We start from the raw sequence: 23,374 nt of genomic DNA, 5'->3' as shown, positions 1-23,374 counted from the left end.
CAAAAACTTTTAAATGAAATGAAAGACAACCGAGTGCTACTAGAGCCGTCTTTCATAAAAAACCAAGTGAACTTTTTGGCTGACCCAATACAAAGAACTGCACATATTTCATGTGTACAGTGTGATGAATTTGGATATACGCAGACACCCGTGATACTGTGACCAACTGAGCTAACAGACACACCCAACAACTCCCAGTTTCCTTTTTCCCCTTTGTGTCTTTTTGAAGGACACTTAACATGAGATCTACCCTCTTAACAAATTTTAAAGTACACAATACCACATTGTTAACCATAAGCACTACACTGTACAGTACATATCTAGAACTTATCTAGCATAACCAAAATGTACACCTGCTGACTTCTACCACAATTTATGTTAGAAAAGAAATTCTACTAATATTTATGCTCTACTTCAATAAAATTTACATTAAAAATAGCACTGATAAAATTCCTAGTCTGGCCAGAGACAAACTTGCTATTATTCATTAGACACAAGTTTTTGTGGAGTGTTCATCCTGTATTTCTCTCTATAGCTGTGCCCTGGCAGGCATGTCCTTATTTTCTGTATGAGGACCAGCCCAGGGAGACCCTTGGGGAAGTAGGCTTCTCTCTGTGCATGTGGGATCTACCACAGTAGATATAGAAGTTTAAATATTGATTTTTTTTCAACATATAGAAAAGTAAAACATTTTTGACAGATAATCTTGCACCTGGATGATAATCCAGATGTGGGCCTGGATTTATTGGTGCCTTTTTATTGAGCGTGTTGGTTTGAAACTTCATGTCTATCACCCAAGTCCCAGGCCTTTCATGGGTTATCACTGAAGATAACCCATGAAAGGGTTAGATCCACAGCCGCACCCCTCTCTCCACCTTTTCATTGAAAGGTCACTTAGCATCATTTCAGGTCTGAAGTACAAGAGCCAAGGTGCCATTCTCCTGTACACTCAATTCATAAAGAAAGAGTAGGGAGGTGGATTGGACTATGAGAAGAAGCATTTGACTATTTTTTAGCTACTTCCAGCAACTTCCATAGGCTCTGTTTGCAGAGATTTTAAACTAATGTCCACACAGATGGTTTTTGGACTCCTAACCCTACCCCTGATGATTCACAAGTAACATATTCATGACTCAGAAAGTCCCCCGAGGGCTTAAGAAGGGAAAGAAAAAGGAGGGGTATAGCTTGTGAAGACGTACAAGATGTACAGAAGGGTCTGCTACTAGATTCAGTCACCCCGAGAAACACTGACACTTACCAAGGAACTTTCTTGGAAAGCTTGCCATAAAACAAAGCCCCTTTGCTACCAGAGGGCGTTTGGCATTGAAAAGAAATGGAAACTATATGGTCTTGAAATAAAATTTGAAAGGTGCCTCCCTGGGCACCTCCCAACAGAGTGGACAGACAATCAGTGAATGTGGGTTTCTTGTCCATCTTCTTTCTGCTGTGGTCTCTGCAGCTTAAGAATCAAAGATGGTAGTGACATAGAAGGTCATATTTTTTTAAAAATATTTTAGAAGGTCATATTTGGAGTACATTTCATCTAAATCTTCCTCGAAGTATTTTCTCACTATCATCAATAATCATTTTAATTTTTTAAAATTTTCCATATAGTTAAAAAGTATTACATACTTATTTGGGAAGATTAGAAAATAGAGAAAATTGGAAATATTTTATGAGCTTACTAGTTCCCCTTCCAAAGGCAAATGTAAGTATGCTAATAGATTTCTTTGTGGCCTTTTTGAAGTTTAAATATTGATTTTTTTCAACATATAGAAAAGTAAAACATTTTTGACAGATAATCTTGCACCTGTCACTCTGTTTTCACACATGTAAATATTTTGTCATATTTGCTTCAGATAAAAATAAAAATGAATGAAATGTTAATGATATAACTGGTGTCTCATTTTACTCCCATTCTTCCTCCTTTCTTCCTTCCTAGAGATAACCACCATCCTGGAGGTGGTGCGCACCACTTCTGGACGTATTTTTTGATATAGCAATAGAAGACAGACAGGCAGATAGATGATAGACTTATTTTGTGAAAATTTAAAGTAGCATAAAGCCCCTACTTTATAAGCCTTACCACTCACATATTACTACAGAGCATTACAGCACTTGTACGTACAGCATAGCATTTAAATCTTTGAAAACTTTTGACACTCTTATTCTAGTTCTCCACTTTATAGGTGAGAAATCCGAGATAGAATTTCAGCTGTTTACTTACAGTTTACACAGACAGATAGCAAAATAATTAGGCTCAAATCTTGGAGTATTTTCATTTACCAGTCTACATTTTCAACATATATTTTGTATCAGGGTTTATCTTTGTGGAGTACAGGTGGGGAAAGGTGATCTCTGAAGTTTGTGATCTCATAGCGAATTTATTCTTTTCAACTAGAATGTAGTATGTTTAAAGCCAAGAAGCATATTTTAAACTATTTAGCACCTCTCTAGACTATTTAGACAATCAGACAGTTAGCAAATGCACAGTTAGTAATTGTTGATGTAAATTGATTAAGACTCAAGAATAGTTAATGAGATGAAGACATAACTGAGACAACTTGTTCTCCTGAACAAATCTGGTGAAGCATTTTATTTTATTTTTATAATTTTTTAATTTTAAATTTTAAAAGATTTTATTTTATTTATTTTTAAAATTTCATTTATTTATTTATTTATTTATTTACTTATTTATTTTTTAGAGGGGGAGGGAAGGAGAGAAGGAGAGAAATATCAATGTATGGTTGCCTCTCATGAGTTCCCTGCTGGGAACTGGCCTGCAACCCAAGCATGTGCCCTGACTGGGAATCAAACCGTGATCGTGTGGTTCGCAGACTCCTGCTCAATCCACTGAGCTACACCAGCCAGGGCTATTTTATTTGTTTTTAGAGAGAGGGGAAGGAAGGGAGAAAGAGAGAGAGAAACATCAATGTATGGTTGCCTCTCACATGGCCCCCACTGGGGACCTGGCTCACAACCCAGGCATGTGCCCTGACTGGGAATTGAACTAGCAACCCTTTGGTTCACAGCCCATGCTCAATCCACTGAGCTACACCAGCCATGGCTTAATTTTCATTTTTTACTGAATTTATTAGAGTCCCATTGGTTAATAAAACTATATAGATTTTAGGTATACAATTCTATAAAACATCATCTGTATATTGTATTGTGTGTCCACCACCCCAAGTCAAGTCTTCTGTTACCATTTATTGCCCCTGTACCTCTTCTTCCTCCTCCCCCCTCCCCCCTTTTCTCTGTCAGTGGTGAAGGATTTAAAAATCTCAGGACAGTTTTCACACACTAAAACTTGCAAATGTTCCTATTTCTACATTACTTTATTTTTCTATATTTCAATTACCCTTAATTGACTTAGAATTGTGAACCAATTCTAAGTTCGAACTAGTCGAACCTTGTTCGACTATAAGGACAATATGTTTTGTAAACAACAAAAACACAAAATAAATCCCTCCTGGCATTACCTTCTGGGTCACAGTTGAACTAAACAACGTTGGATTATTCAGTGCTATTTATTTCCTACCAAATAAGCAAGGGTGGGTTCATGTATATGTTAACAGATGAGTTTAGATTAAAGGCTATATAAAGACTGAACCATTCCTGGAGGGGAAATAAAGAGCAGACAGGAGTTATAACTTCTGAGAATTCATTATCACATGAATGATCAGGCTTAAACAGGTCAGAGGAGCGTTCCCTCTGGGTCTGGGTAGACTTACTCTAAAACAGTATAGGCTGTGGGGTGTATGGTCTCATATTTTAAATGTTTCTGAGGAAAGATACTACATTTTGCCCTGAAGTATCTGCTGAAATTCTTCACTACTTGGAATGTTTGGAGTATAGAGTAAGCCCTTAGCCCCTTGTCCTGTGTTCTGCAGTAGAAGTAAACAACATAGTGACAAATTACTCCGATCAGAAGAGCAATTAGGTTTCTCACCTCTTTCGTGACATAGTGTTAGGCTCTAGCCCGAAGGGAAAGGCAGTAGAGCGGGGACCTGGGTCTCAGCCCAGCCATTCCCCAAAGCCGCAGATTTCTGTCATTCTTGGCTTCAGACTAGATCCTGCCTGTATTTCCAGGCCTCCACATGAAATTAGTCTCGTCCCAGAGTTGCACTTGATTCGCAGCCACCATGCCCACACTCACCCCAAGGCTCCCCTCCCCTCCCCTCCTTATTTCAACCCCACTTCGTATCCTTAGGCCCAATTCAAACCCATTCCCTTGTTTCTGAGTTTCCATGAGTCAGTGCCTGTTAGCGTATCCAACCATGCACACGTTCAGTCCCACTGCCCCTCCAGCACTTACCCACAGTCCTGCAGCCAGTCTTCGATCTTGGTGATTGGATTCCCTAGGAAAGTCAGACATCAGATCAGTTGGGAGCTGAAGGGAGCAGACTCTCTCCTTGCAACTCACCCCATTTTCAAGTTTATCCTTATATAAATCTTGTCACAAATCCTTCCTTTCCCCCATAAAACTTTTCTTTAAGATACAAGAGGAGTATACCCAGGTATACAAATAGTGTATATTTCTTCTCTCTTTCCCCTCTGTCCCTTTCTTCCAAGGCACCTGGAAAATGCCTAGGATGGTAAGCCCACGGCTCTCTTTCCCCCATGCTTTGGGAAAAGGAGTGGATCCTCCCCCTAAAAAAAAAAGCAAACCCAAAATAAAACTAGAAAAGCACAGTATTGCATTTGTGATTTTTGTTTACTATTAAATAAGCAAAACTGGGTTTATTTATAAAAGATTCCCCCCCCCCCATGGCTAGAGTCACATTTGAACCTCAAAGAAGTTCTGAGAAGGATATTGAAAAAGTACTAACTATTACACAATTTAAATGAGACAACGATGTCTTAGAGCTGAGTGACTTGCCAAAGGATACACAGCTTGTCAGTGACAGAGCTGCAGCCAGAGCCCAGGCATTTGGGCTGTGATCTCCTTACACACACAAAATGGAAACATCCCAAAGCATTCACAGAGCACTCTGACGCCACGCCCTACAGACAACTTCTCTGGATGACACACAAATATGTTTTTTTCTGTTTCCCAATCTTATGCCTTTCTTTTTCTCACATAATTCATATTTTATATTACTTTATCCTTCTTCCCTTAAACTCATTTAAACCAGTCAAAATGAGCCTCCCTGAGGGCCTAGCCTAGACAAGGGACCTACCTACTGCCCACACAAAGTGGGCCTGTGCCTGCTGCCCCATTCCCCTACTAAAGGCGACGTGGAAGTCTGTTTGGTGTCTAACTGCCTCTTACCTTCCTGGAAAACGTCATCCAGGCTGGCTGGCTCAGGATCTGGGACATCCTGCAGGGCAGCTGCAGCCTCCTCTTCTAGGACCTGGGTCTGCCAGTGACGGCTCTGGCGGATCCAGGCCCGGCGCTTCTCCCAGGACGTGGGGCTCAGCACAGAGCCCTCCATGGCCCTGGTTCAGCCTTCAAGGTCTCCTGCGACAGTGGTGCTGCCCTGAGAATTGAAGTACAGTGGTACTCCCTCATCCTCTACTCGGACACTTGTGGGGTGCCCCGGACTCCCCGTCTTTGTGGATCCCCACAAAGGAGCGTGACTCCTGCACCGATTTTTGGAGATGCAGAAAGGAAAGACATGTTTAGCCCTTCCTCCATCTTCAAGAAAAAAGAGTGCTCTGAAGAATCCAAACACCAGGGCAAGGCTTTCAAATCAGTAAGTGTGGAAACTTCAAACATCACATGCTTTAAGGAGCTCAATTCAAAGAGCTCTTCCTACTTAAAGAGGAGCTGCTTTCCATGATTACAGAAGTCGTGTATTAGAAAACATTTTTCTTTAATCCTTAATGATTTTGTCTCAGAATCTTCCATTGACATTGAACTATCTATGAATTTGCAACTTATAAACTTCACTTTGTTTGATTCTCATAAAGGCATATGAACAAGTCTCAGATCTCAAAGGTTGAATGACTTTTCTAAGGTCCACAACCAGGAATTCATTTTAACTGCAGTCATTCTGAGTTTGCCTTGTTTAGTTTCCTCATTTGTATATTAAGGGTTCACATAGGATTTCTTTTGGGGTGGGGGAACCTCACAATAAAAACAACAAAGAGATGTTGCCTTAACCAACTGCAGCTACCACCTTAAGGATCACCATTTTCCACGTTGTGTCCATGGCTTTCTCCATAGCTATGAGTTCATTCCCTGGCTCACCCATGGGTTTGTATTTCTTTTAGCACTGCCTAATGTATTGTTGACACTGCCTTGTCAACCCCTTCGTATTCTTCCAAGAGGTTCAACCTGATGGCACTAGCCATTTATTCAAAGAGGAAGAAAGAGGAGAGGAATCATTTAGTTGTCCAAATAGAGCTTTAAAGACTCAAGGCCAGTGAACATTTATTGGTTTATGCTCTGTTCTCCTGCCTCTTCCTCACTTGCTGCACTCATAGCAGTGAGTTAGTGGCGGTGGGACCACTGCTCTCTACTGCCCTGTCCCTCCATTCCCTGGAGCTGCCACACCAGCCCCATCATCTTAGCTGTACTTCTCACTGTTGGAGTAAAGGGAAAGAAAAATAAGGAGAGTCCCAGTTTCCAGAGACTTCTGTTCTTCAAACCTTTAAAAACAAAATCATTTGTGAGGCATTCAACAATTTAGGCACTAAAATAGCTATTTTTGAAAGGAACAAATTGAACATAAAACACATTCCTAGGATGATAAAATTGTTTTGAATGCTTCTGCTTGCTACAGGAAAACTTATCCAGAGGAAAATAATACATGATTACTGTGGTCTGATCTAAATTCTTCTACTTCAGGTCTAACCTAATAATATTTTTCTCCAAGGAATGACAACAGTTGGAATGATGAAATTTTGTTAACCTAGCCTTTTGTCCATTGCTTGTGCCTTTAAGGGGAAATTAAATGGTTGATTTAAGCTTGTGACATGGGGAAGCCACAAAAAAGGGGTAGCAGAGATAATTTGTCCTTTGGTCAGAGTTGTTGTGAAGTGATAAAAAGAGGATAATATTGTAACTAGAAAGATTTTAGGAAAAGAATCTAAAAAACCTTGATCAGTTCCATCCATGCTGTTGCAAAGGGTAGAATCTCCTCTCTCTGCTGTGTAGAATTCCATTGCGTAAATGTACCATTGTTTTTGATCCACTCATTTGCTGATGGGCACTTAGGAGGGGGGAGGGGACAGTGGGGAGAAGGGTTTTCAGGAACTACTATAAAGGACACATGGACAAAACCAAGTAGGAGGGTGGAAGCAAGGGAGGGAGGTGGGTTTGGCTGGGGTGGTGGGGGAGTGGTGGGAAGAAAATGCAGACAACTCTAGTTGTCTAGTTGTCTAGTTGAACAACAATAAAGTAATTTAAGAAAAAGCCTTGATCAGAATTTATTTACCTTATTAATTCTGCACCTCCAAAATATTTACTAGGTTGGTGTCAGTGAGCCCAGAAAAGAAAACGTCAGACATTGACTTGCCTATTGTCTTTAATTCCCAGAGCAAATGGACTTCCACCTAAAGCTTGTGAACTCTTCTTTTCATAAGAAGAATGTTTTTGGTGATTAGGAGAATTTAAAAGGAAGCAGAAAGATAGTAGGGCAGGAAGAGAGAATGAGAGAAAGAAGGGAAGAAAGAGAGAAAAAGAAAGAAAAAAAGAAAGAGAAAGAAAGAAAGAGAGAGAGAGAGACAGAAAGAAAGGGGGAGGGAGGGAGGAATATTTGACTTTCACTCAATTCAGCAACTTGCTAGTGGTATAGGTTGGAAAATTCAATCCCTCTTTCTAGTCTCATTTTCTTAATAAGGACACTCTAGCTTAGCACAGTGCCGGAGTTTCACTTAGTGAGATGGTAAACGAAAGCCTCTACTTGAGTTTCAACTTACTCTGTGATATGAATCTATTCTATATTCTTCCCACACATTTGAAACTACATCACACTCATACATGCTAATTTTTCCACTGCCCCCTGAAAATGCTTATATTTTTATTAATTCTAGGTTGTTCTCATGTTCTTCACTCATTTCCCTTCTTGTCTCTCAACGTTTGGCACACTTAACCTGCAAAACTCAGCTTGTACCAATATTCTCCATGAAGCCCCGCCTGGCTTCTACAGCCTACAATAGTCACTTTTCACTGAGTCTATTTCCTGCTTACTTTTCTTCTTCATTATTACCACTAAAATACTCTATATTTTATTTATTAATCTAGTTTGTTGTTTCCTCTTCTGATTAGAATATGAGCTCCATGAGGACAGAGATTTTTATCTGGGTTGTTCAGTGTTGTGTCCCTAATGTCTAATACAGAACTTAACTTGTCACAGTTGCTTAGTAAATGCTTATTCTCTAAATCAATGAATAATTAGTAGGTGACTGACTATTCCCCAAAGGAGGTCAGTGTTTTACAGTCATAATAGACATGTGTAGGGAGATTGGCTGTAAAACTGTGACAATAAGCTTATAATTATATGTTTGCTAAGCATGCAAAAATGTTTTGGGCTAGATGTTGGAGAAAGATGAATTTGAGGGTTATTCTATGACTTGTTTATAATCTTAGAGTTCCTATAATTGTAAGCAGGAGCTGTATTTTTTCTTAACTACTTTTATTTGTTGTTCTGCCCTATGAGGAAAAGTTTTACTTAATGTAAATACTTAAAGAAAAAATCCCCATGGAAAGAGATCCTCAATACTTAATAGTTCTGAAGAAAACCTTACAAATACATGATTATTATAGTTATGACAACAAGAAGGCTGGAAAAGTTAAGGACTCTATTGCCTATCAAGAATAACAGTCATTTTCTAAGCAATTTGGGTGAAAATTGCTTTTCTTGAAAAAGTAACAATGGTCTCAAGTCTGAAATAAAAGATGCAAGAGATATGTAAGCCAATCTTTTCAACTGTGGCAAACTGGACATGGAACCAGGGAATTGAATAAGCTAATTTTCCTCAATTTCTGTCACACTTGGGTTATAGAGACCTATTCATGGGGTATTATAAGTACAGTGATATTATGAGGCAGGGAAACATAGAATTGACTAGTTAATGGTAACAGGAGGAAGCTGTGCTACTGGGAGATAAGAAAGTGGGTATTCTTTGTGGAAATCTAGAGGAAATGGCAAATGATTATCAGGCAAGCACATCAGCAGTAAGAGTGTTAGAAAGAATTGAAGGATTGGGGGGGGTGCACACAGCTGTCCATATGGCACCTTTGAAGGCCATGGGGCCCCCTGTAATAGAGAGAAGGGTGTGGAGATATTTTCTCCAAGCAAGCCATACAAAACATACATCTATATGCACAGTGGGATTTGGTGCAGTGAAAAGAGCACTGACTGGGAATCAGGAAAGTTGGGCATCCTTCCAACCTTTGTGTCCAATTAATTGACTTCTGGCACATCATTTAGATTTTCTTTTCCTTTCTTTTTTCAAAAGCTCCTTTTAGTTACAGTATAGTTGACACACAATACTATATTAGTTTCAGGTATTTAACAGTAATTTGACATTTGTATACCTTAAAAGTGATCACCATGAAAAGTCCAGTATCCATCTGTCACCATCACCAAGTTGTTGTGATGTTGACAGTATTCCTTCTGTTGTGCTTTACATCCCCATGACTTATTTATGTTATAACCATACATTTTTACCTCTTAGCCCCCTTTACCGTTTTGCGCAACCCCTACCCACTGGCAACTATCAGTTTTTCTGTATCTGTTGTTCTGTTTATTTTGTTTGTTCATTTTAGTTTTTTAGATTCCACATACAAGTGAAATGACATTTCACTTAACATAATATCCTCTAGGTCTATCCATGTTGTTGCAATGGCATGATTTCATTCCTTTTCATGACTGGGTAATATTCTTGCCCACACACACATTCAATTCTTCTTTATATGTCCATCTATTGATGAGCCTCTAGGTTGCTTCCATATTATGGCTGTTGCAAATAATGTTGCATATTATGGCTGCTGCAGTGAACATAGGGGTGCCTATATCTTTTCAAATTAGTGTTTCATTTTTCATCAGCTAAGCACTCAGAAATGAAATTGCTGGGTCCTTCTTTGTCTTTTGTTATAGTCTTTGTTTTAAAGTTATTTTATCTGATATGAGTATTATAATTCTGGCTTTTTAAAAATTTCCATTTTCATAAAATATCTTTTTCCATGCCTCTCCTTTCAGTCTCTGTGCGTCTCCTGACACAATGTGAATGGCATATAGGCAGCATACTCAAGGATCTTGTTTTTCATCTGCCCAGTCACCCTATAGCTTCTACATGGAGAGCGTAGTCCCTTTATATTTAATTATTGATAAGTATGTACTTCTTGTAATTTTAATTGTTTTCATACTAGATTTATAAGTGGTTGGTATTCTACCTTCTACTAGTAAAGGTTTGCCTTTACTGGGGTGGTTACTTTTTTCCATATATTTTCTTATTTACAGTTTTGGCCTTTTCTTTTGCACTTAAAGAATTCCCTTTAACATTTCTTGTAAACTCCTTTAGCTTTTGCTTATCCGGCAAAATCTTGATCTCTCCTTCAACTCTGAATAATAGCCTTGTGGGGTAAGGTATTCTTGGTTGTTGATCGCTGAGTATGTCATGCCACCTCCTCCTGGCCTGTGAAGTTTCTGTTGAAAAGTCAACTGATAGTCTTGTGGGCATTCCCTTGTATGTAACTAGTTGGTTTTCTCTTGCTGCTTTTAAGATTCTCTCTTTATCTTTAACTTTTAACAATTTAATTACAATGCTTCTTGGTGTGGGTCTCTTTGGGTTCATCTTGTTTGGGACTCTATGCTTTATGGAGGGAAAAGGAGGGAGAAAGAGAGGCAGAAGAACATCATGTGTGAGAGAAACATTGATCAGTGTCTTCTCAAGCACACCCCAACTGGGGACTGAACCTGCAACCCAGGCATGTATGTGCCCTGACCAGGAATTGAACCAGTGACATTTCACTTTTTGAGACAATGCCTGAACAACTGGACCACATTGGTCAGGGTTAGGAACTCTATGATTTGAATGTTGGTATGCTTGATGTTGTTCCAGAGGTTCCTCTTTGCTATCCTCATTCTTTTAAATTATTTTTTTCTTTTTGATCTTTCAGTTGGGTAATTCCCACAATCCTCTCTTCCTAATTGCTGGTTTGTTCTTCTGTATCATCTGATCTGCTGTTGTTTTCCTCCAGTGTATTTTTCATTCCAATTGTTACATTCTTCACTTCTGATAGGTCCTTTTAAAAATAATTTTTACCTCTTTACCAAAGTTTTCATTGAGTTAATCCACTTGTATGCAGAATTTGATGATAATTTTTTAAAAGTTAATCTTTACTTGAGGACATTTTCCCCCTTGCCTTTAGAGAGAGAGTAAGTGAGAGGGAGAAACATCAATGACAGAGAGAAGCACCAATTGGTTGCCTCTTGTACACACCCAGGCCCAATGGTGAAATCCCCCTTGTCATCAGAGTTGGGTGCTCCAGGGGTGTTCCCTGGGTGGACTAGCATTGCCTCCTGTTGTGGTTGGGCCTCAGCTTCTATGGGCACACTGGCAGGAGAGGCTGGTCACTGGTGCAGCTGGCTGTGAGGCCTGGCCACAACTGTTGCAAGCATGCTGGTGTGCAGGACAGGCCTTCAGTGAACTGGCTGTGAGGCCCAGCCATGCTATTGCAGACACACTGCTGTGTACTGGTGCTGGCTGAGGCCACCCACAGGGTGTGGCAGGGCAGGAGCTGCTTTGGAAAAGTGACAGCCCGGATGAGTCCTCAGGGAAATGCCAGAGTGAGGTGCATAGTGGTAGCAAGGTTAATGGAGAGTGTCAGAAATGGCTCCTGCCAACATCAGACCAGTTAGGCAGAAGGAGAGTAGAAGAAGGGAGAAGAAAAATGGTGCCCACCAGCACTTCTGACTCAGGAGAAAGTTCCAATAGGTCCCTGTCCCTCCAGCACATGCTCTAAAATTAGTCAAAGTATCGCCTTCATGGGTGACCTCGGTGCTTTTTATACTGCTGCTTCTGTCCTGGGTCTCAGAAAGAACACAATCTGGGTTTCCTATAGCCCTTTGGTTTTCCCAAATGTAATCCCCACTGGTTTTCAAAGCCAGATGTTATGGGGGTTCCTCTTCCTGGTGTAGGTCCCCCAGGCTAGGGTTCAAACCTCTCACTCTTTGGGGATGACCTCTGCAGTTATGATATCCCTCCCACTTGTCAGTCACCACACTGGGGGTGGGGGTGGGGTTGGGTGGGTCCTGACAAGACTTAGTCTTTACCCCTTCTACCCATCTCAATGTGGCTTTTTATTTATATATGTAGCTGTAGAAAATCTGTTCTGCTAGTCTTCGGGTTGTTCTCAGAGATAACTGTTCTGTATGTAGTTGTAGTTTTGGTGTAAACCAGAGGAAGTGAGCTCAGGATCTTTCTACTGTGTTATCTTGAAATTGAAGCCAGGAGGCTTACTCTTGAATACCAATTTAGCTTGTCCATGAAATGTCATTTCTTGTGGTTGGTGCATTGCTCTCACAACAAATGTGGCTCCAGATGAGATCACTGAGTTACTCCAGATTTTCTATTACGGCATTGGTTTTATTCTCTTAAATGTGAATTGATGGCCCTGGTTGGTGTGGTTCAGTGGATTGAGCATCAGCCTAGAAACTGAAATGTTGCTGGTTCAATTTGTGGTCAGTGCATATGCCTGGGTTGTAGGCTAAGTCTCTAGTTGGGGGTGTGCAAGAGGCAACCAGTAAATGTTTATCTCACACATTGATGTTTCTCCCCCTCTCTTTCTCCCTCCCTCCCTCTCTTTAAAAATAAATAAATGAAATCTTAAAAAAATAAATTGATGGGACTCAATGTATAAGTTTGCTGCTAATACCAATGTCTAAATGCTTATGAATTTATTCTAGTTGACTTTGAAGTACGTGTAGGAATAATACCTGTAAAAATGCATTTGTATAGTTTTTTCCATAAGGATTAGAAAATGGTCCAGTTGCCTCTGAAATTACTTCCTATTTTGCAAATTCCCTTTCAAATTAACAGTGACTTATTGGGTTCCTGACCCAACTTCCAACTTTCACTGACCCAGGAAAGTAGGGAGCCCAAATAAGCGAGGCTGAGAAGGAACCCAAATGTCTATGATTCAGTCAGGTGTTGCTCACTGACCTCCAGCCTTGAATTTTTCTTTTTGGTTTAATTTAAACAGATCCATCCACTCTTATCTATCCAAAGAAATTCTATTTATCCTTTGAAGGCCTACATAAGTCATCTGCTTTCTATTACTTACCTCTAACATCTAGCACACCTGTTATATTCAACAAGAGATAAGTATTTACCTTTCTCATTATTCACCACTTTTTGTAGCTTGTCCCCTGAATCTTATTTTAGGGCATAGCAAGTACTTTGCAACACAAAAGTGCTCAGTAAATACTGTACCTGCAGAGTAAGAATCACACTGGTGCTGAAAAATTATCCTTATATGTCACAAGACAGGTGCTCCTGACTTTCCCTATGGAAAAAATGGTCTCAACTCCTAATATATATATTTTGTATACCTTGTAGGGAAGGGGGGAAAGGGTTGGGGCATAGTCATGCCAATCCTTTGCTGATATAATATGAAGGTCACAATAGTTTGACTGAATTTATAAGCTTAAACTATCAAATTTTTCTATCTTAAAAAATTTCCCCTGGCTGGTGTAGCTCAGTGGATTGAGCACAGGCCTGCGAAACAGAGGATCACAGTTCGATTCCCAGTCAGGGCACATGCCTGGGTTGCAGGCCAGTTCCCTGCAGGCCAACTCCCAGCAGGGGACGCACAAAAGGCAACCATACATTGATGTTTCTCTCCTTCTCTCCTTCCCATCTATCTAATCCTTCCCATCTATCTAAAGATAAATAAATAAAAATCTCCCCCCCCCCCCCAAAAAAAAACAAAAAAAAATTTCCTCAAATTCCATTCTAAGTTTTCATTCCTTGGTCGAAAGTTCTTTCTGAAATCTGAGTACCATCTTTCTCGATGTTTATATTATAATATTATATTTAATCTATCTCCTATGAAGATAGAAATCTGAAGCCTGCTGATATCTTTTCTATGACATTCCCATTAACCACCCCCCCCCAACAAAACAAAAACAAAAAAACCCTCTACAACGGATCAACAGTTAATTGCCTAAATCACCCCAAAGTCTTATTTTTTCCCTCTGCTGTCAACACCAGCCCTTTTCTCTTCTTTACATTTCTCAAAAGACTCACTCTGTAGATATTTCTCCACAATCTGTCAAGTGCTGTGAAAACTGACTCCAACCAAGTAGAGTAGGAAAGAATTCTCTGTTCTGAGGATGTTACAGTTAAAATCAGAAATTGCAGCAGACAGGGTTGATGTTAGGCATGAGAAATTACCTCTAGTGGTTTAATGTTAGGGCATGGTTTAAAAGCTTTGAAATGAAAAGTTTTGAACAAAGATCATCACCAGAAGCAGTAACTTTAGTAGCAAAGAAAATATTTGTGGATATGTTATTATTACTACATTGAGAACATCACATACTTCCAGTCTGTTTTCTAAAGGATATAGTTAGAGCTTCTTTTTTTAAAGATTTTATTTATTTATTTTTAGAGGGGAAGATAAGGAGAGAGGGAGAGAAATATCAATGTATGGTTGCCTCTTGTGTGTCCCCTGCTGGGAACTGGCCTGCAACCCAGGCATGTGCTCTGACTGGGCATTGAACTGCGATCGTGTGGTTTGCAGGCCCATGCTCAATCCACTGAGCTACACCAGCCAGGGCCAATTAGAGCCTCTTTACATAGTAACATGGGCAGGTCAAAGCAATAGGTACTCATAATAACTCATAATACATCATAAGATGTATTGAGTACCTTATATTTATTCATAAAACCTTTCCAGAAACTATCTCCCTTGGTCCTGACAATCACCTTTGAGCTAATTATTATTATCTGAAGCTCAAAGAGATATGTGACTTGTCCAAGGTCATCATATATTTAGAATCTTATAGTGTTGAGATTTAAACTCAGGTTGGTCTGACTTTTGGTTTATGCTGCCTCTTCTCTATAAGGGAAAATGGAGAGTTTATGTAATGTGAAATGGAGATTTTACTAAAATAGTTTCTCCTTTCATTTATCCTAAATTGTATTTACTACTAACATCTAAATGGTGATCTTAGGTTATTTTTTATTCTATTATTAGTAGAAAAACTGCACCACAAGTCAGACCAACCTGAGCTATGACAATCTTGATAAGAGAGGAATTGCCTTGTTTGGTTACTGGCGTAGGGTTGCCTCTTGACTCCAACCAGGTGATTCCCAAGCAGTGCTGCCTTCCTCAGCCTGACAGAGTGGATTAGCAGCAAGGGCCCAACTAAGGTCTAGTTGAGAGGGAAAGTCTGTTCAGAAATTTACTTTACTTGTAGATTATTGTGATATTCAGAACATTTAACAGTGGTGATAGGATGGAACAGATCCATCAGGGTTGGCACCAGCCATTGCCCTGTGGCGGAGTCCTACCAGTGTATGGCTGGCGAGGCACTGAGTGTTCGCTGCCAGTCTTGGGAACCTTGTGGGAAGCAGGGTTGGTCGTGGGTACTCAGAGATCTTGGAACAATGGGTGTTTATCATAATTTGGTGTGGACATATTTTAATATTTAACAACTAATGTGGGCCTACCAATTTGTACCTGCCAAAGATCAGCTCCGCTTAGTTACTTCACCATGGGAATATTTCCAAGAGGCTCAGGAAGGATGGTCAACCCTTGAGAAGAAAAACCGGAGGGAGCCTGGGCCATGAAATCAGAGTCAGTTTTGTTTGCAATGACAGTTCTGTCTCCTTACTTAGTAAAATCACTCACTGCCTCTAAACCTAGGTTTCTTCATACATAAATCAGATGACATATCAAACTTGTTGAGCTATTGGGGGTTAAAATTGTATAATATACAGAATGGGGCAAAAGTAAGTTTACAGTTGTCCTTATGAAAAATAATGAGAATAATAAGTAATAAGTGACAGTAGATAATTATTTATTAATAATAAATATGTATTATGAATAAACAATAATAAAAGAACACACTCTGTGTTTCACGCACTCACAGCTGTAAACCTACTTTCCCCCAACCCTGTATATTAAGTCCCTGCTGTATAAAGCAAGTGCTTGATAACTGATAGCTATTATTAGTGGTAATCTCTCAGTCTAAACCACTCTTACTAAGCTGGAACATTTTCAGGCATCAGGAAAGAAGGAAAGCGTGGGCAGCAGTGGACAGTAGTGTGTGAAATCCACATGGTAGGAAGGGGGAGCTGCCGTTAAGCACAGATGAGAAGTATGCAGTGACTGGGTCCTTTGTTCTTACTAATGTCCAAAGGGATCTGGGAGATCATCGAATTCTCATCACTTATTTTGCAGTGGAGGAAAATAAAAGAGCAACAAAAAGAGATAGAGATATTAAAAGAGAGAGGCTTATCTGAAGTCATGTAGAATATTAATGGTTATTAATGGAACTCACGCAAGTTCTGAGTCCTCAGAACTTGCTTTCTTCCTCTATTCTTCCTCTGTGCTTCCTGTGTGCTTTCTTGCTCTATGTCAGATAGCCTTCCTCGTGCCACTCTTGGTTTCCAAGACTATGCCCCAGGTTTTTGTTTAACACTCTAGGCCGCTCAGGGGCATGTATCAGACAGATCTCTCTTCTCGACTTTCTGTATTGTTCCTACACCCCAAGCAGTGTCTGTGAATTGGGACTGAGAGTAAAACAAGCGTGGGAGGAGAGAGAAAGGAAACAGAGTTTCCATATTGGGGCCCATAAGACCTTCCACATCTTATCTGTATTTACAACCAGAGCACACATCACCACCATTGCAAAGGGCTATAAGAAGTCCCAGGACAGCCAGCATTTCTTTGTTTGTGATGGGACCAACTCCACCTCAAGCCAGAGTGACCCCTGCCCCCATTCTACATACCCCAACTGCAGCGTCCTCTCCTATTGTCTTCATAGATAGAAAACTTCTTCCTAATATAGAATTGTCCTCTACACCACGGCAGTTTGTGAAATCATCAGAACAAAAACTACCCGGGGAATAGCATTTGAGCATTATGAGACTTCTGTGGTCTAAGGCAGCAGTTCAGTCCATTTCAAGGAAAAAGGAAGATGCTATCTGATAAATAATACCAAGAAAAATGTCAATATAACTTCCCCCCTTTCTTTTTGTCCCCTCCCTCCTAAAACAAGTCCAGCTGAATAAAGACTAAGAGAAGACTGTCTAAGACCTCTTGTTCTCTCCTTCTTTTCTTTCTTACTTCTACTTCCAGGATGTAAATGAGTTTTAAGGAAGGCCTTTAAATTGCTACAGAAAATATTAAAGTTGTACTTTCGCAAAAAAGTGATCCTGTGCTCTGAGTGTTGGGAGACACTCTATTTTATTTATCTGCGTAGGCTCTAAGGCATCAAAAATAGGTTACTGAGTGTTGGGGAGGCTGTGGAGAGAAAGGAACCTGTATGCACCGCTGGTGGGAATGTAAACTGGTGCAGTCTCTATGGAAAACAGTATGGAGGGAGGTTCCCCCAAAATTACAAATACAATTACCATATGGCTCAGCAACCTCTCTTCTGGATATCTAGCCTCAAAATTTGAAAACGTTTATTTGCAAAGATATATGCACTCCTATATTCACTGCAGCATTATTCACAAGGACCAAGACCAGAAACAACTGGAGTGTCCTTCAATAATGATTGAATAAAGAAGAAGCGGTACATATATACAATGGAATGTTACTCACCTGTAAGAAAAGAGGAAATGATGCCATTTGTGACAACATGGATGGACCTTGAGAATATTATGGTGAGTGAGATAAGTCAGACACCAAAAGTTAAGAACTATATGATTCCACTCATATGTGAAATAAAAAACTGAAAGTAACAGGTGAACAAATAAAAACAAACAAATAAAAACTCACAGACACAGACAACAGTATGATGGCTACTGGAGGGAAGGGGGCTGTGGGGAGCCATACAGAATAAAGGGGGTCAAATATATGATAATGGAAGATGATTTGACTTTGGGTGGTGAGACACAATGCAGTATACAGATCATGTATCAGAAATGAACACTTGAAACCTATATAATCTTATTAGCCAATGCCACTCCAATAAACTTAATAAATAAACACAAATACTTAAAGGGGGAAACATCAATTCATCAGAACTGGTTTACAGATACCTTAGCCTAATATGTGAGAGAATGAGCAGATTTCATAATTGTTTAGTTCTATGAATTCGTATCTTGAATTCTTCATTTTTATTTTCTTGGTAATGAAGCACTTTCCGTGATGAACTAGTTTTTATTCTTCCTTCCTTTTCTTTCACAATATCTGAATCTTGTCCTCAGACTCAGAGTCTGCCCCAGACTCTTTTTGCTTTAGGCCTGGGCTTATGCCAGGTACAGAGTACGCAGGGGTATTGGGATGCCTACTTTGTTCTCGTCCTTTAGGTGAAAACAGAAGTGGTCAGTTGTCAAATGGAAGTAAGTGTCTGATCTTTCCCCCTTGCTGCAGCCCCGAGTGGGCCCTGTGAATTATGATCTGAGCTGGGACCAAACTTTCTCCCCATTCTCTGTTAGAACGCTAATCCTGAACCTTGAATTAAAAATGGCTGTGTTGGTTCTTTACGGCCACTACCTAATGCATCACCACTGGATTCCATTTAACTTTCAGAGAACCAACAGAGTTCTGAGAAAATGTTCTTAGTGTGGTTGTAAAGAACTTGTAAACTCCCTGGGGTGCTGGAGAAAAAGAAATCCTTTGTTAGATCTCTTCCTGCCCCTTTGTTATATTTTCAGTTGGTTATCTCTGATAACATGTGGAAATAGGTAATAGACCTGGCTTACTCTCTTTCTAATAATGCTTCACATTACAGGAATATCACACCAGATCTTTATCTCAACTCACACAAATCTAACAACTGGTAAGTCTGAAGCTTGAACATGTGAGTTGAAAGCTTCCAACCTCCAACCTCCTATCCTCGGCTCTGCTGCGTACTGTCTAGAAAGTCCCTGGGCCTCTCTCTGAAAGGCCACCTGTGGCAGACGGAGTCACTATTACCTCCCTGGGCATTGCTTCCAAATCCTCATGGTCTTGTCAAACCACTAATGTTGGACTCTTTTATCTTGTCCTTGTTCTGCATTGGGGACCCACCTGTTCTCCTTTACCGACTGGTAAGCTCGGTAGCAGAGTAGGGGCACGGGAAAACCCCAGTATAGTAGATCTTTCCACTCCTCTACCCTCCCCAAAACTCATGTAGGTGGTGACATGCTCAGCCTGGCTGCAGCTGAGATAAGGATGTTGGAGAAGCACAGAACCTGTCCCCACCCAGGATTGTGTAGGTCATTAGGCAGTCAACGCATTCATCTCTTCATCTCTGCATCTCTGAGACGCACAGCTGAAAAACCGGCCCTGACAGGCAGTTATCTGTCTCCAGCTTTCCAGTTAATTTGGCCTGGTATTTTTCCATTGTGTAGCCTCACATGTAGCCACAATCTGTCTTTGTTCCATGGCTTCTGAAGAAAGTTCATACCCACAAAAAGCGAAATTAATTTAGGCCAGGTAGTCTCCATCGTGGGAGTTACGGACACTAGAGGGGACCTGCAACAAAACCGAGAAACTTTTGTCCTGAAGAATCTTTCAAAGTGAGAGTTACATTGAGTTTACAGTAAAAGTGAGTACAGCTAGACAGAGATAAACTCAGTTGAGAGAGGTAGAAAATTCCTAACTGATAATTTAGGCCATCAAAGGAACCCATGTTGTATGACTCCAGAAAGAGTACTTGTCTGGTGATGGGAAGGAAAAAAGAAAGTAAAGGGACCCCTTTCTTCTGAGAGGCACAAGGATGAATTTTTTAAGATTGAAGTCAGGGGTGTGGGAGATTTTTCTCTTGGCTTTTTCCTTTTCTTCACAGCCTGATTTTTCTCTGACCTGTTTCCTCTGGTCTCCCAGCATCCCCCTAAATCAGTATAGTCTTAAATTGAAGTGGAAGTTGCACTCACCTGGCTGCTGGTAGAGAGCTGAATTTGAGGCAAAGCAGTTACCACGGCTGGACCAACCCTTTCCCAGGCAGTGGGAAGGCAGCGAGGGCAGTGAGAAAGTATCATATTGCATATTGCACCTTTCTCTCTGTCCTCATTACACTGCTGTTGCCAGCTTGAAAGGGGAAGCGGAAATGAGAACACACACACGCACATATACACACAGATGCACAGTCCCCGCCTCTGACCTGGCCACATCCTTTGCTCTAGCTCAGGAGGCTGACTGAAGAACAAAGTATCTGACGCAGAGCTGAGCTCGCCAGCAGCAGTGAGGCCCTCCCGTCAGAGAGCTGAGCTGCCTTGGTCTTTCCAAAACAGCACACCTCTTCCTATCAAGAAAGTCTTCCTGCCGTGTAACTAAATCCACGGCTGCAAATACAGCTTCCTGTCCCCAGGAGAAGTGGTGTCTCAAAACGATGATAAAACTCGCTCTGGGAAATTATTGCACATTTATCTCAGAGAAGATGCTTACAGCCTTAGCACACACTTGAGAGGCTTGGAGCCAAAATGCATCTATTTTCATAACTCCTTCACACACTGGTAAATTCCTCAGAAGTTTGTTTTCAAATACTGCAGATCATCGTAAGCCACTTTTTTTTTTTCTGGATTGACTTCTTAGCACTTTGTTTCTATGTTCAAATCACTTCAAAGTTTTCTTTTCTTTTTGTAAATAAACAATTCCCTTGTCAAGGAACTTTTAAAGCTGGATGAAAAAAATCTGTCACACCCTGGAGATGTCTTCAATTTATTGACTTTCAGTTCCAAGAAGCCTATTAAATGCCAAAAGTTTTCCCCCAATCCTCAATCACTTCCACCCTGACTGATCCAGCAGGGCTGACTATCTCACCCCCCACTCCGATATCCAACAATACGATCTCTTCTTTGTGTGAAGTGGTACCATTCCAGCTATCTCCTCTCTCTCTTTCCTTTCTCTCTGCTCTATTTCCTTCCCCATATCATTTATTTACAGGTATTCATCACAATATTTATTGTGTAAGGCACATCTCCAGTGTGCTCAGTGTGGTGGATTTTCACAAGTTCATTCTTTTCTTTCTAATTTCTTGGTTATAGCTACAATTGGATTTCTTTTTACCACGTCCCCGAATTCCATTTCCAGCTGCTAACAGGATGGTTTCATTGGAGATCCATACTGTAGCTCTGGTATGGTGGAAAGAAGCCTAACTAAAATTCCTGCATGGCAAGGTTAGTTTTATAAACATTATTTTCTTCAAGGATAACATAAGTAAAATAATTGTTTTCTGTCTGGTTCTCTAAACACACACACACACATACACCCCACATTCATTTATGTGTAGAGATGAAAATGTCTAACATATATTCCAGTATACAGTAGGTGCTAAAATCTATGCTTTTTGGGGGTGGGAATTACCTGAAAGTCAACAAGTAAAAAACAAAACCTGGCCCTTTCAACCTGGCCCTTTCTTGGCCTCTTCATTACTATTCTGTTCCGTACAAATTAATTGCAAATACTAAATGAATGGAATGCTTAAAATTCTTTCAAACCCTAACTTTCTGAAATTCAGTATTTTTTAAAGGTTATTTTCAGTGTGTTGGGGATAGGGAGAGTACAACTTCTAGAGAGTTTGTCAACGTGCGAGGGCATTTTAGTTTTCAGAGTGATGGGAAGCTGCTTCTGCTATTTTGTGCTCGAGGGCCAGAGACACTGAGTGTGTTTGAAGGCTCGGGACTGTTCAGCGTAAGAAGCAATTGTTCTGGCCAGAATGTCAGCGTTCTGATAAACACAGGTGGGTTCACGGAGTAGACTTCAGAGTCAGACGCTGCTGCTAGGTGGCGCTGTAGCCCTAGACACATTAATCAACATCTCCAGGCCTCAATCTCCTTGTCTGCGGAATGGGGATAATCTACACGGAAGGAAGGGTTGAAAGCTATATTATAAAGGAATGTAGTTTTTAGCCAAGAGTCTAACTCATGGCAAATGCACAACAAATTGCAGCTGTATTTAAGGCTCTTTAATACAATGCTTTCAATGTTTTCTAGCATGCCATACACCAAACATGACCTCATTCAATAAAGAAGCAGCTTCACAAGCAACTTTCTAGAGATTTTTTTGTTAATTGAAAAATTGCTGTTTTGATTTATTTTTTAAAAAGAAATGTTTTTTCTTTTATAAGTAGTCGCTGAAAGATGAGGATGAAAACTGCAAGATTTCCAGGAGGTGAAGGAAATCCAGGGGGTTTTTTTGGTCTCCTTCCTCAGTTGTAAAGTATCTTTCTCTCTCTCTCCTTCCCTCCCTCACTCTCTTCCATCTACCCTTTGTTTACCTTTGGAAAATATCAGCTGTCTCCCTATTGCTGATATGGTAAAGTTCTCTGATCATATATTCTACATGCACCATGAAAACTTAACCAATTGCCCTCTTGTGCAAATGCAGTTCAGAATTTCAAAAGATTTTCATGAGACTTTAATACCTGCCCTCTCAGTTAAAAATTAAAATCATGATGCTAAATGAGATGGTGAGTTAACCCTCTCCTGACTGTATAGATTCATCAGCTTAGAGCCTTGTCACATGGCCAGTTTATTATTCTGGGGAGCCCTCCTGCGTGCTTTATGGAATTTAGTAAAACACTGAGCCTGTGACTTTAACACTCCCTGTATGATACTTAATTTCACTGGGTTTCAGCGTCCTCTTCTGACAAACAGAGAAATATTTTCTGAGATTCTCTTGCTTCTAGAAATCTATAACATGTAGACACACTATTTTTCCCTGCTCTTATGTAACTTTGTGTATTTTATTATGGAAAATGAAAATATCAAGTGACATCTTTGGTAAGGAATCCTGATAAAGGTAATAAAGAATGCATTAGGAAAACACACTTGTCCATTGAAAAGTCAAATAAAATTGCTTTTGAATGATATTATTCTTCAGATGTGTAACCTGATAACACTGATAAAAATAGCGTCTGAACACAGATGTGTCCATCAGACAGATGAACTGGGTTGGGCATGTGTTACTTCTTACAGAAGTAAGAGCTGAGCTGGCAGGTTGCCTAGCCCAGCTGGGGCAGAGCCAGGACAGCTGCCTAGAGGGGCTGTCCCAGGACAGAGAGGTAGCTGCTCACAGCCTCTGCTCTGAGCTGAGCAGCTGGCCTGTCTGTCCAGGTCTAGACACAAGTGATCTACTTCCATTTCTGTTCTCAGCTTTCTCCTTTCACAGACCCTGGGTTTGCAAATGCTCATTTCTCATTGAGCCTGTTCCTTCAAATTGCTGCTGGGAAAGTTCAAGGGAGTTTGTTTCCTTCCCGTATCAAAGGCTCAAATGTGGGGAGAGAAAATGGATGGAATCCTAGGTGAGGGTTCAGTG

General features: G+C 40.3%; 1 protein-coding gene across 1 annotated transcript in view; it reads right to left on the bottom strand.

The window, feature by feature from the left end:
- The window catches only part of TESPA1 (thymocyte expressed, positive selection associated 1), a 38,368-nt gene extending 18,218 nt beyond the window's left edge, over nucleotides 1–20,150 (bottom strand). Inside the window, exons 1-3 of the mRNA XM_037030235.1 lie at nucleotides 19,993–20,150; nucleotides 5,276–5,483; nucleotides 4,319–4,361 (exon numbers count right to left, since the gene is read on the bottom strand). Of these exons, the coding sequence (XP_036886130.1) occupies nucleotides 4,319–4,361; nucleotides 5,276–5,438 (206 nt within the window). The 5' untranslated portion in view covers nucleotides 5,439–5,483; nucleotides 19,993–20,150. The remainder of the gene's footprint in view (nucleotides 1–4,318; nucleotides 4,362–5,275; nucleotides 5,484–19,992) is intronic.
- Nucleotides 20,151–23,374: the final 3,224 nt, after the last annotated feature.

Source organism: Sturnira hondurensis, unplaced genomic scaffold (assembly GCF_014824575.4).
Source record: "Sturnira hondurensis isolate 20B ecotype Veracruz unplaced genomic scaffold, ASM1482457v3 Scaffold0020601, whole genome shotgun sequence".
Classification (NCBI taxonomy): Eukaryota; Metazoa; Chordata; class Mammalia; order Chiroptera; family Phyllostomidae; genus Sturnira; species Sturnira hondurensis.
Note: the sequence above shows the minus strand (reverse complement) of the source record. Positions and strands in the feature narration are given on the sequence as shown.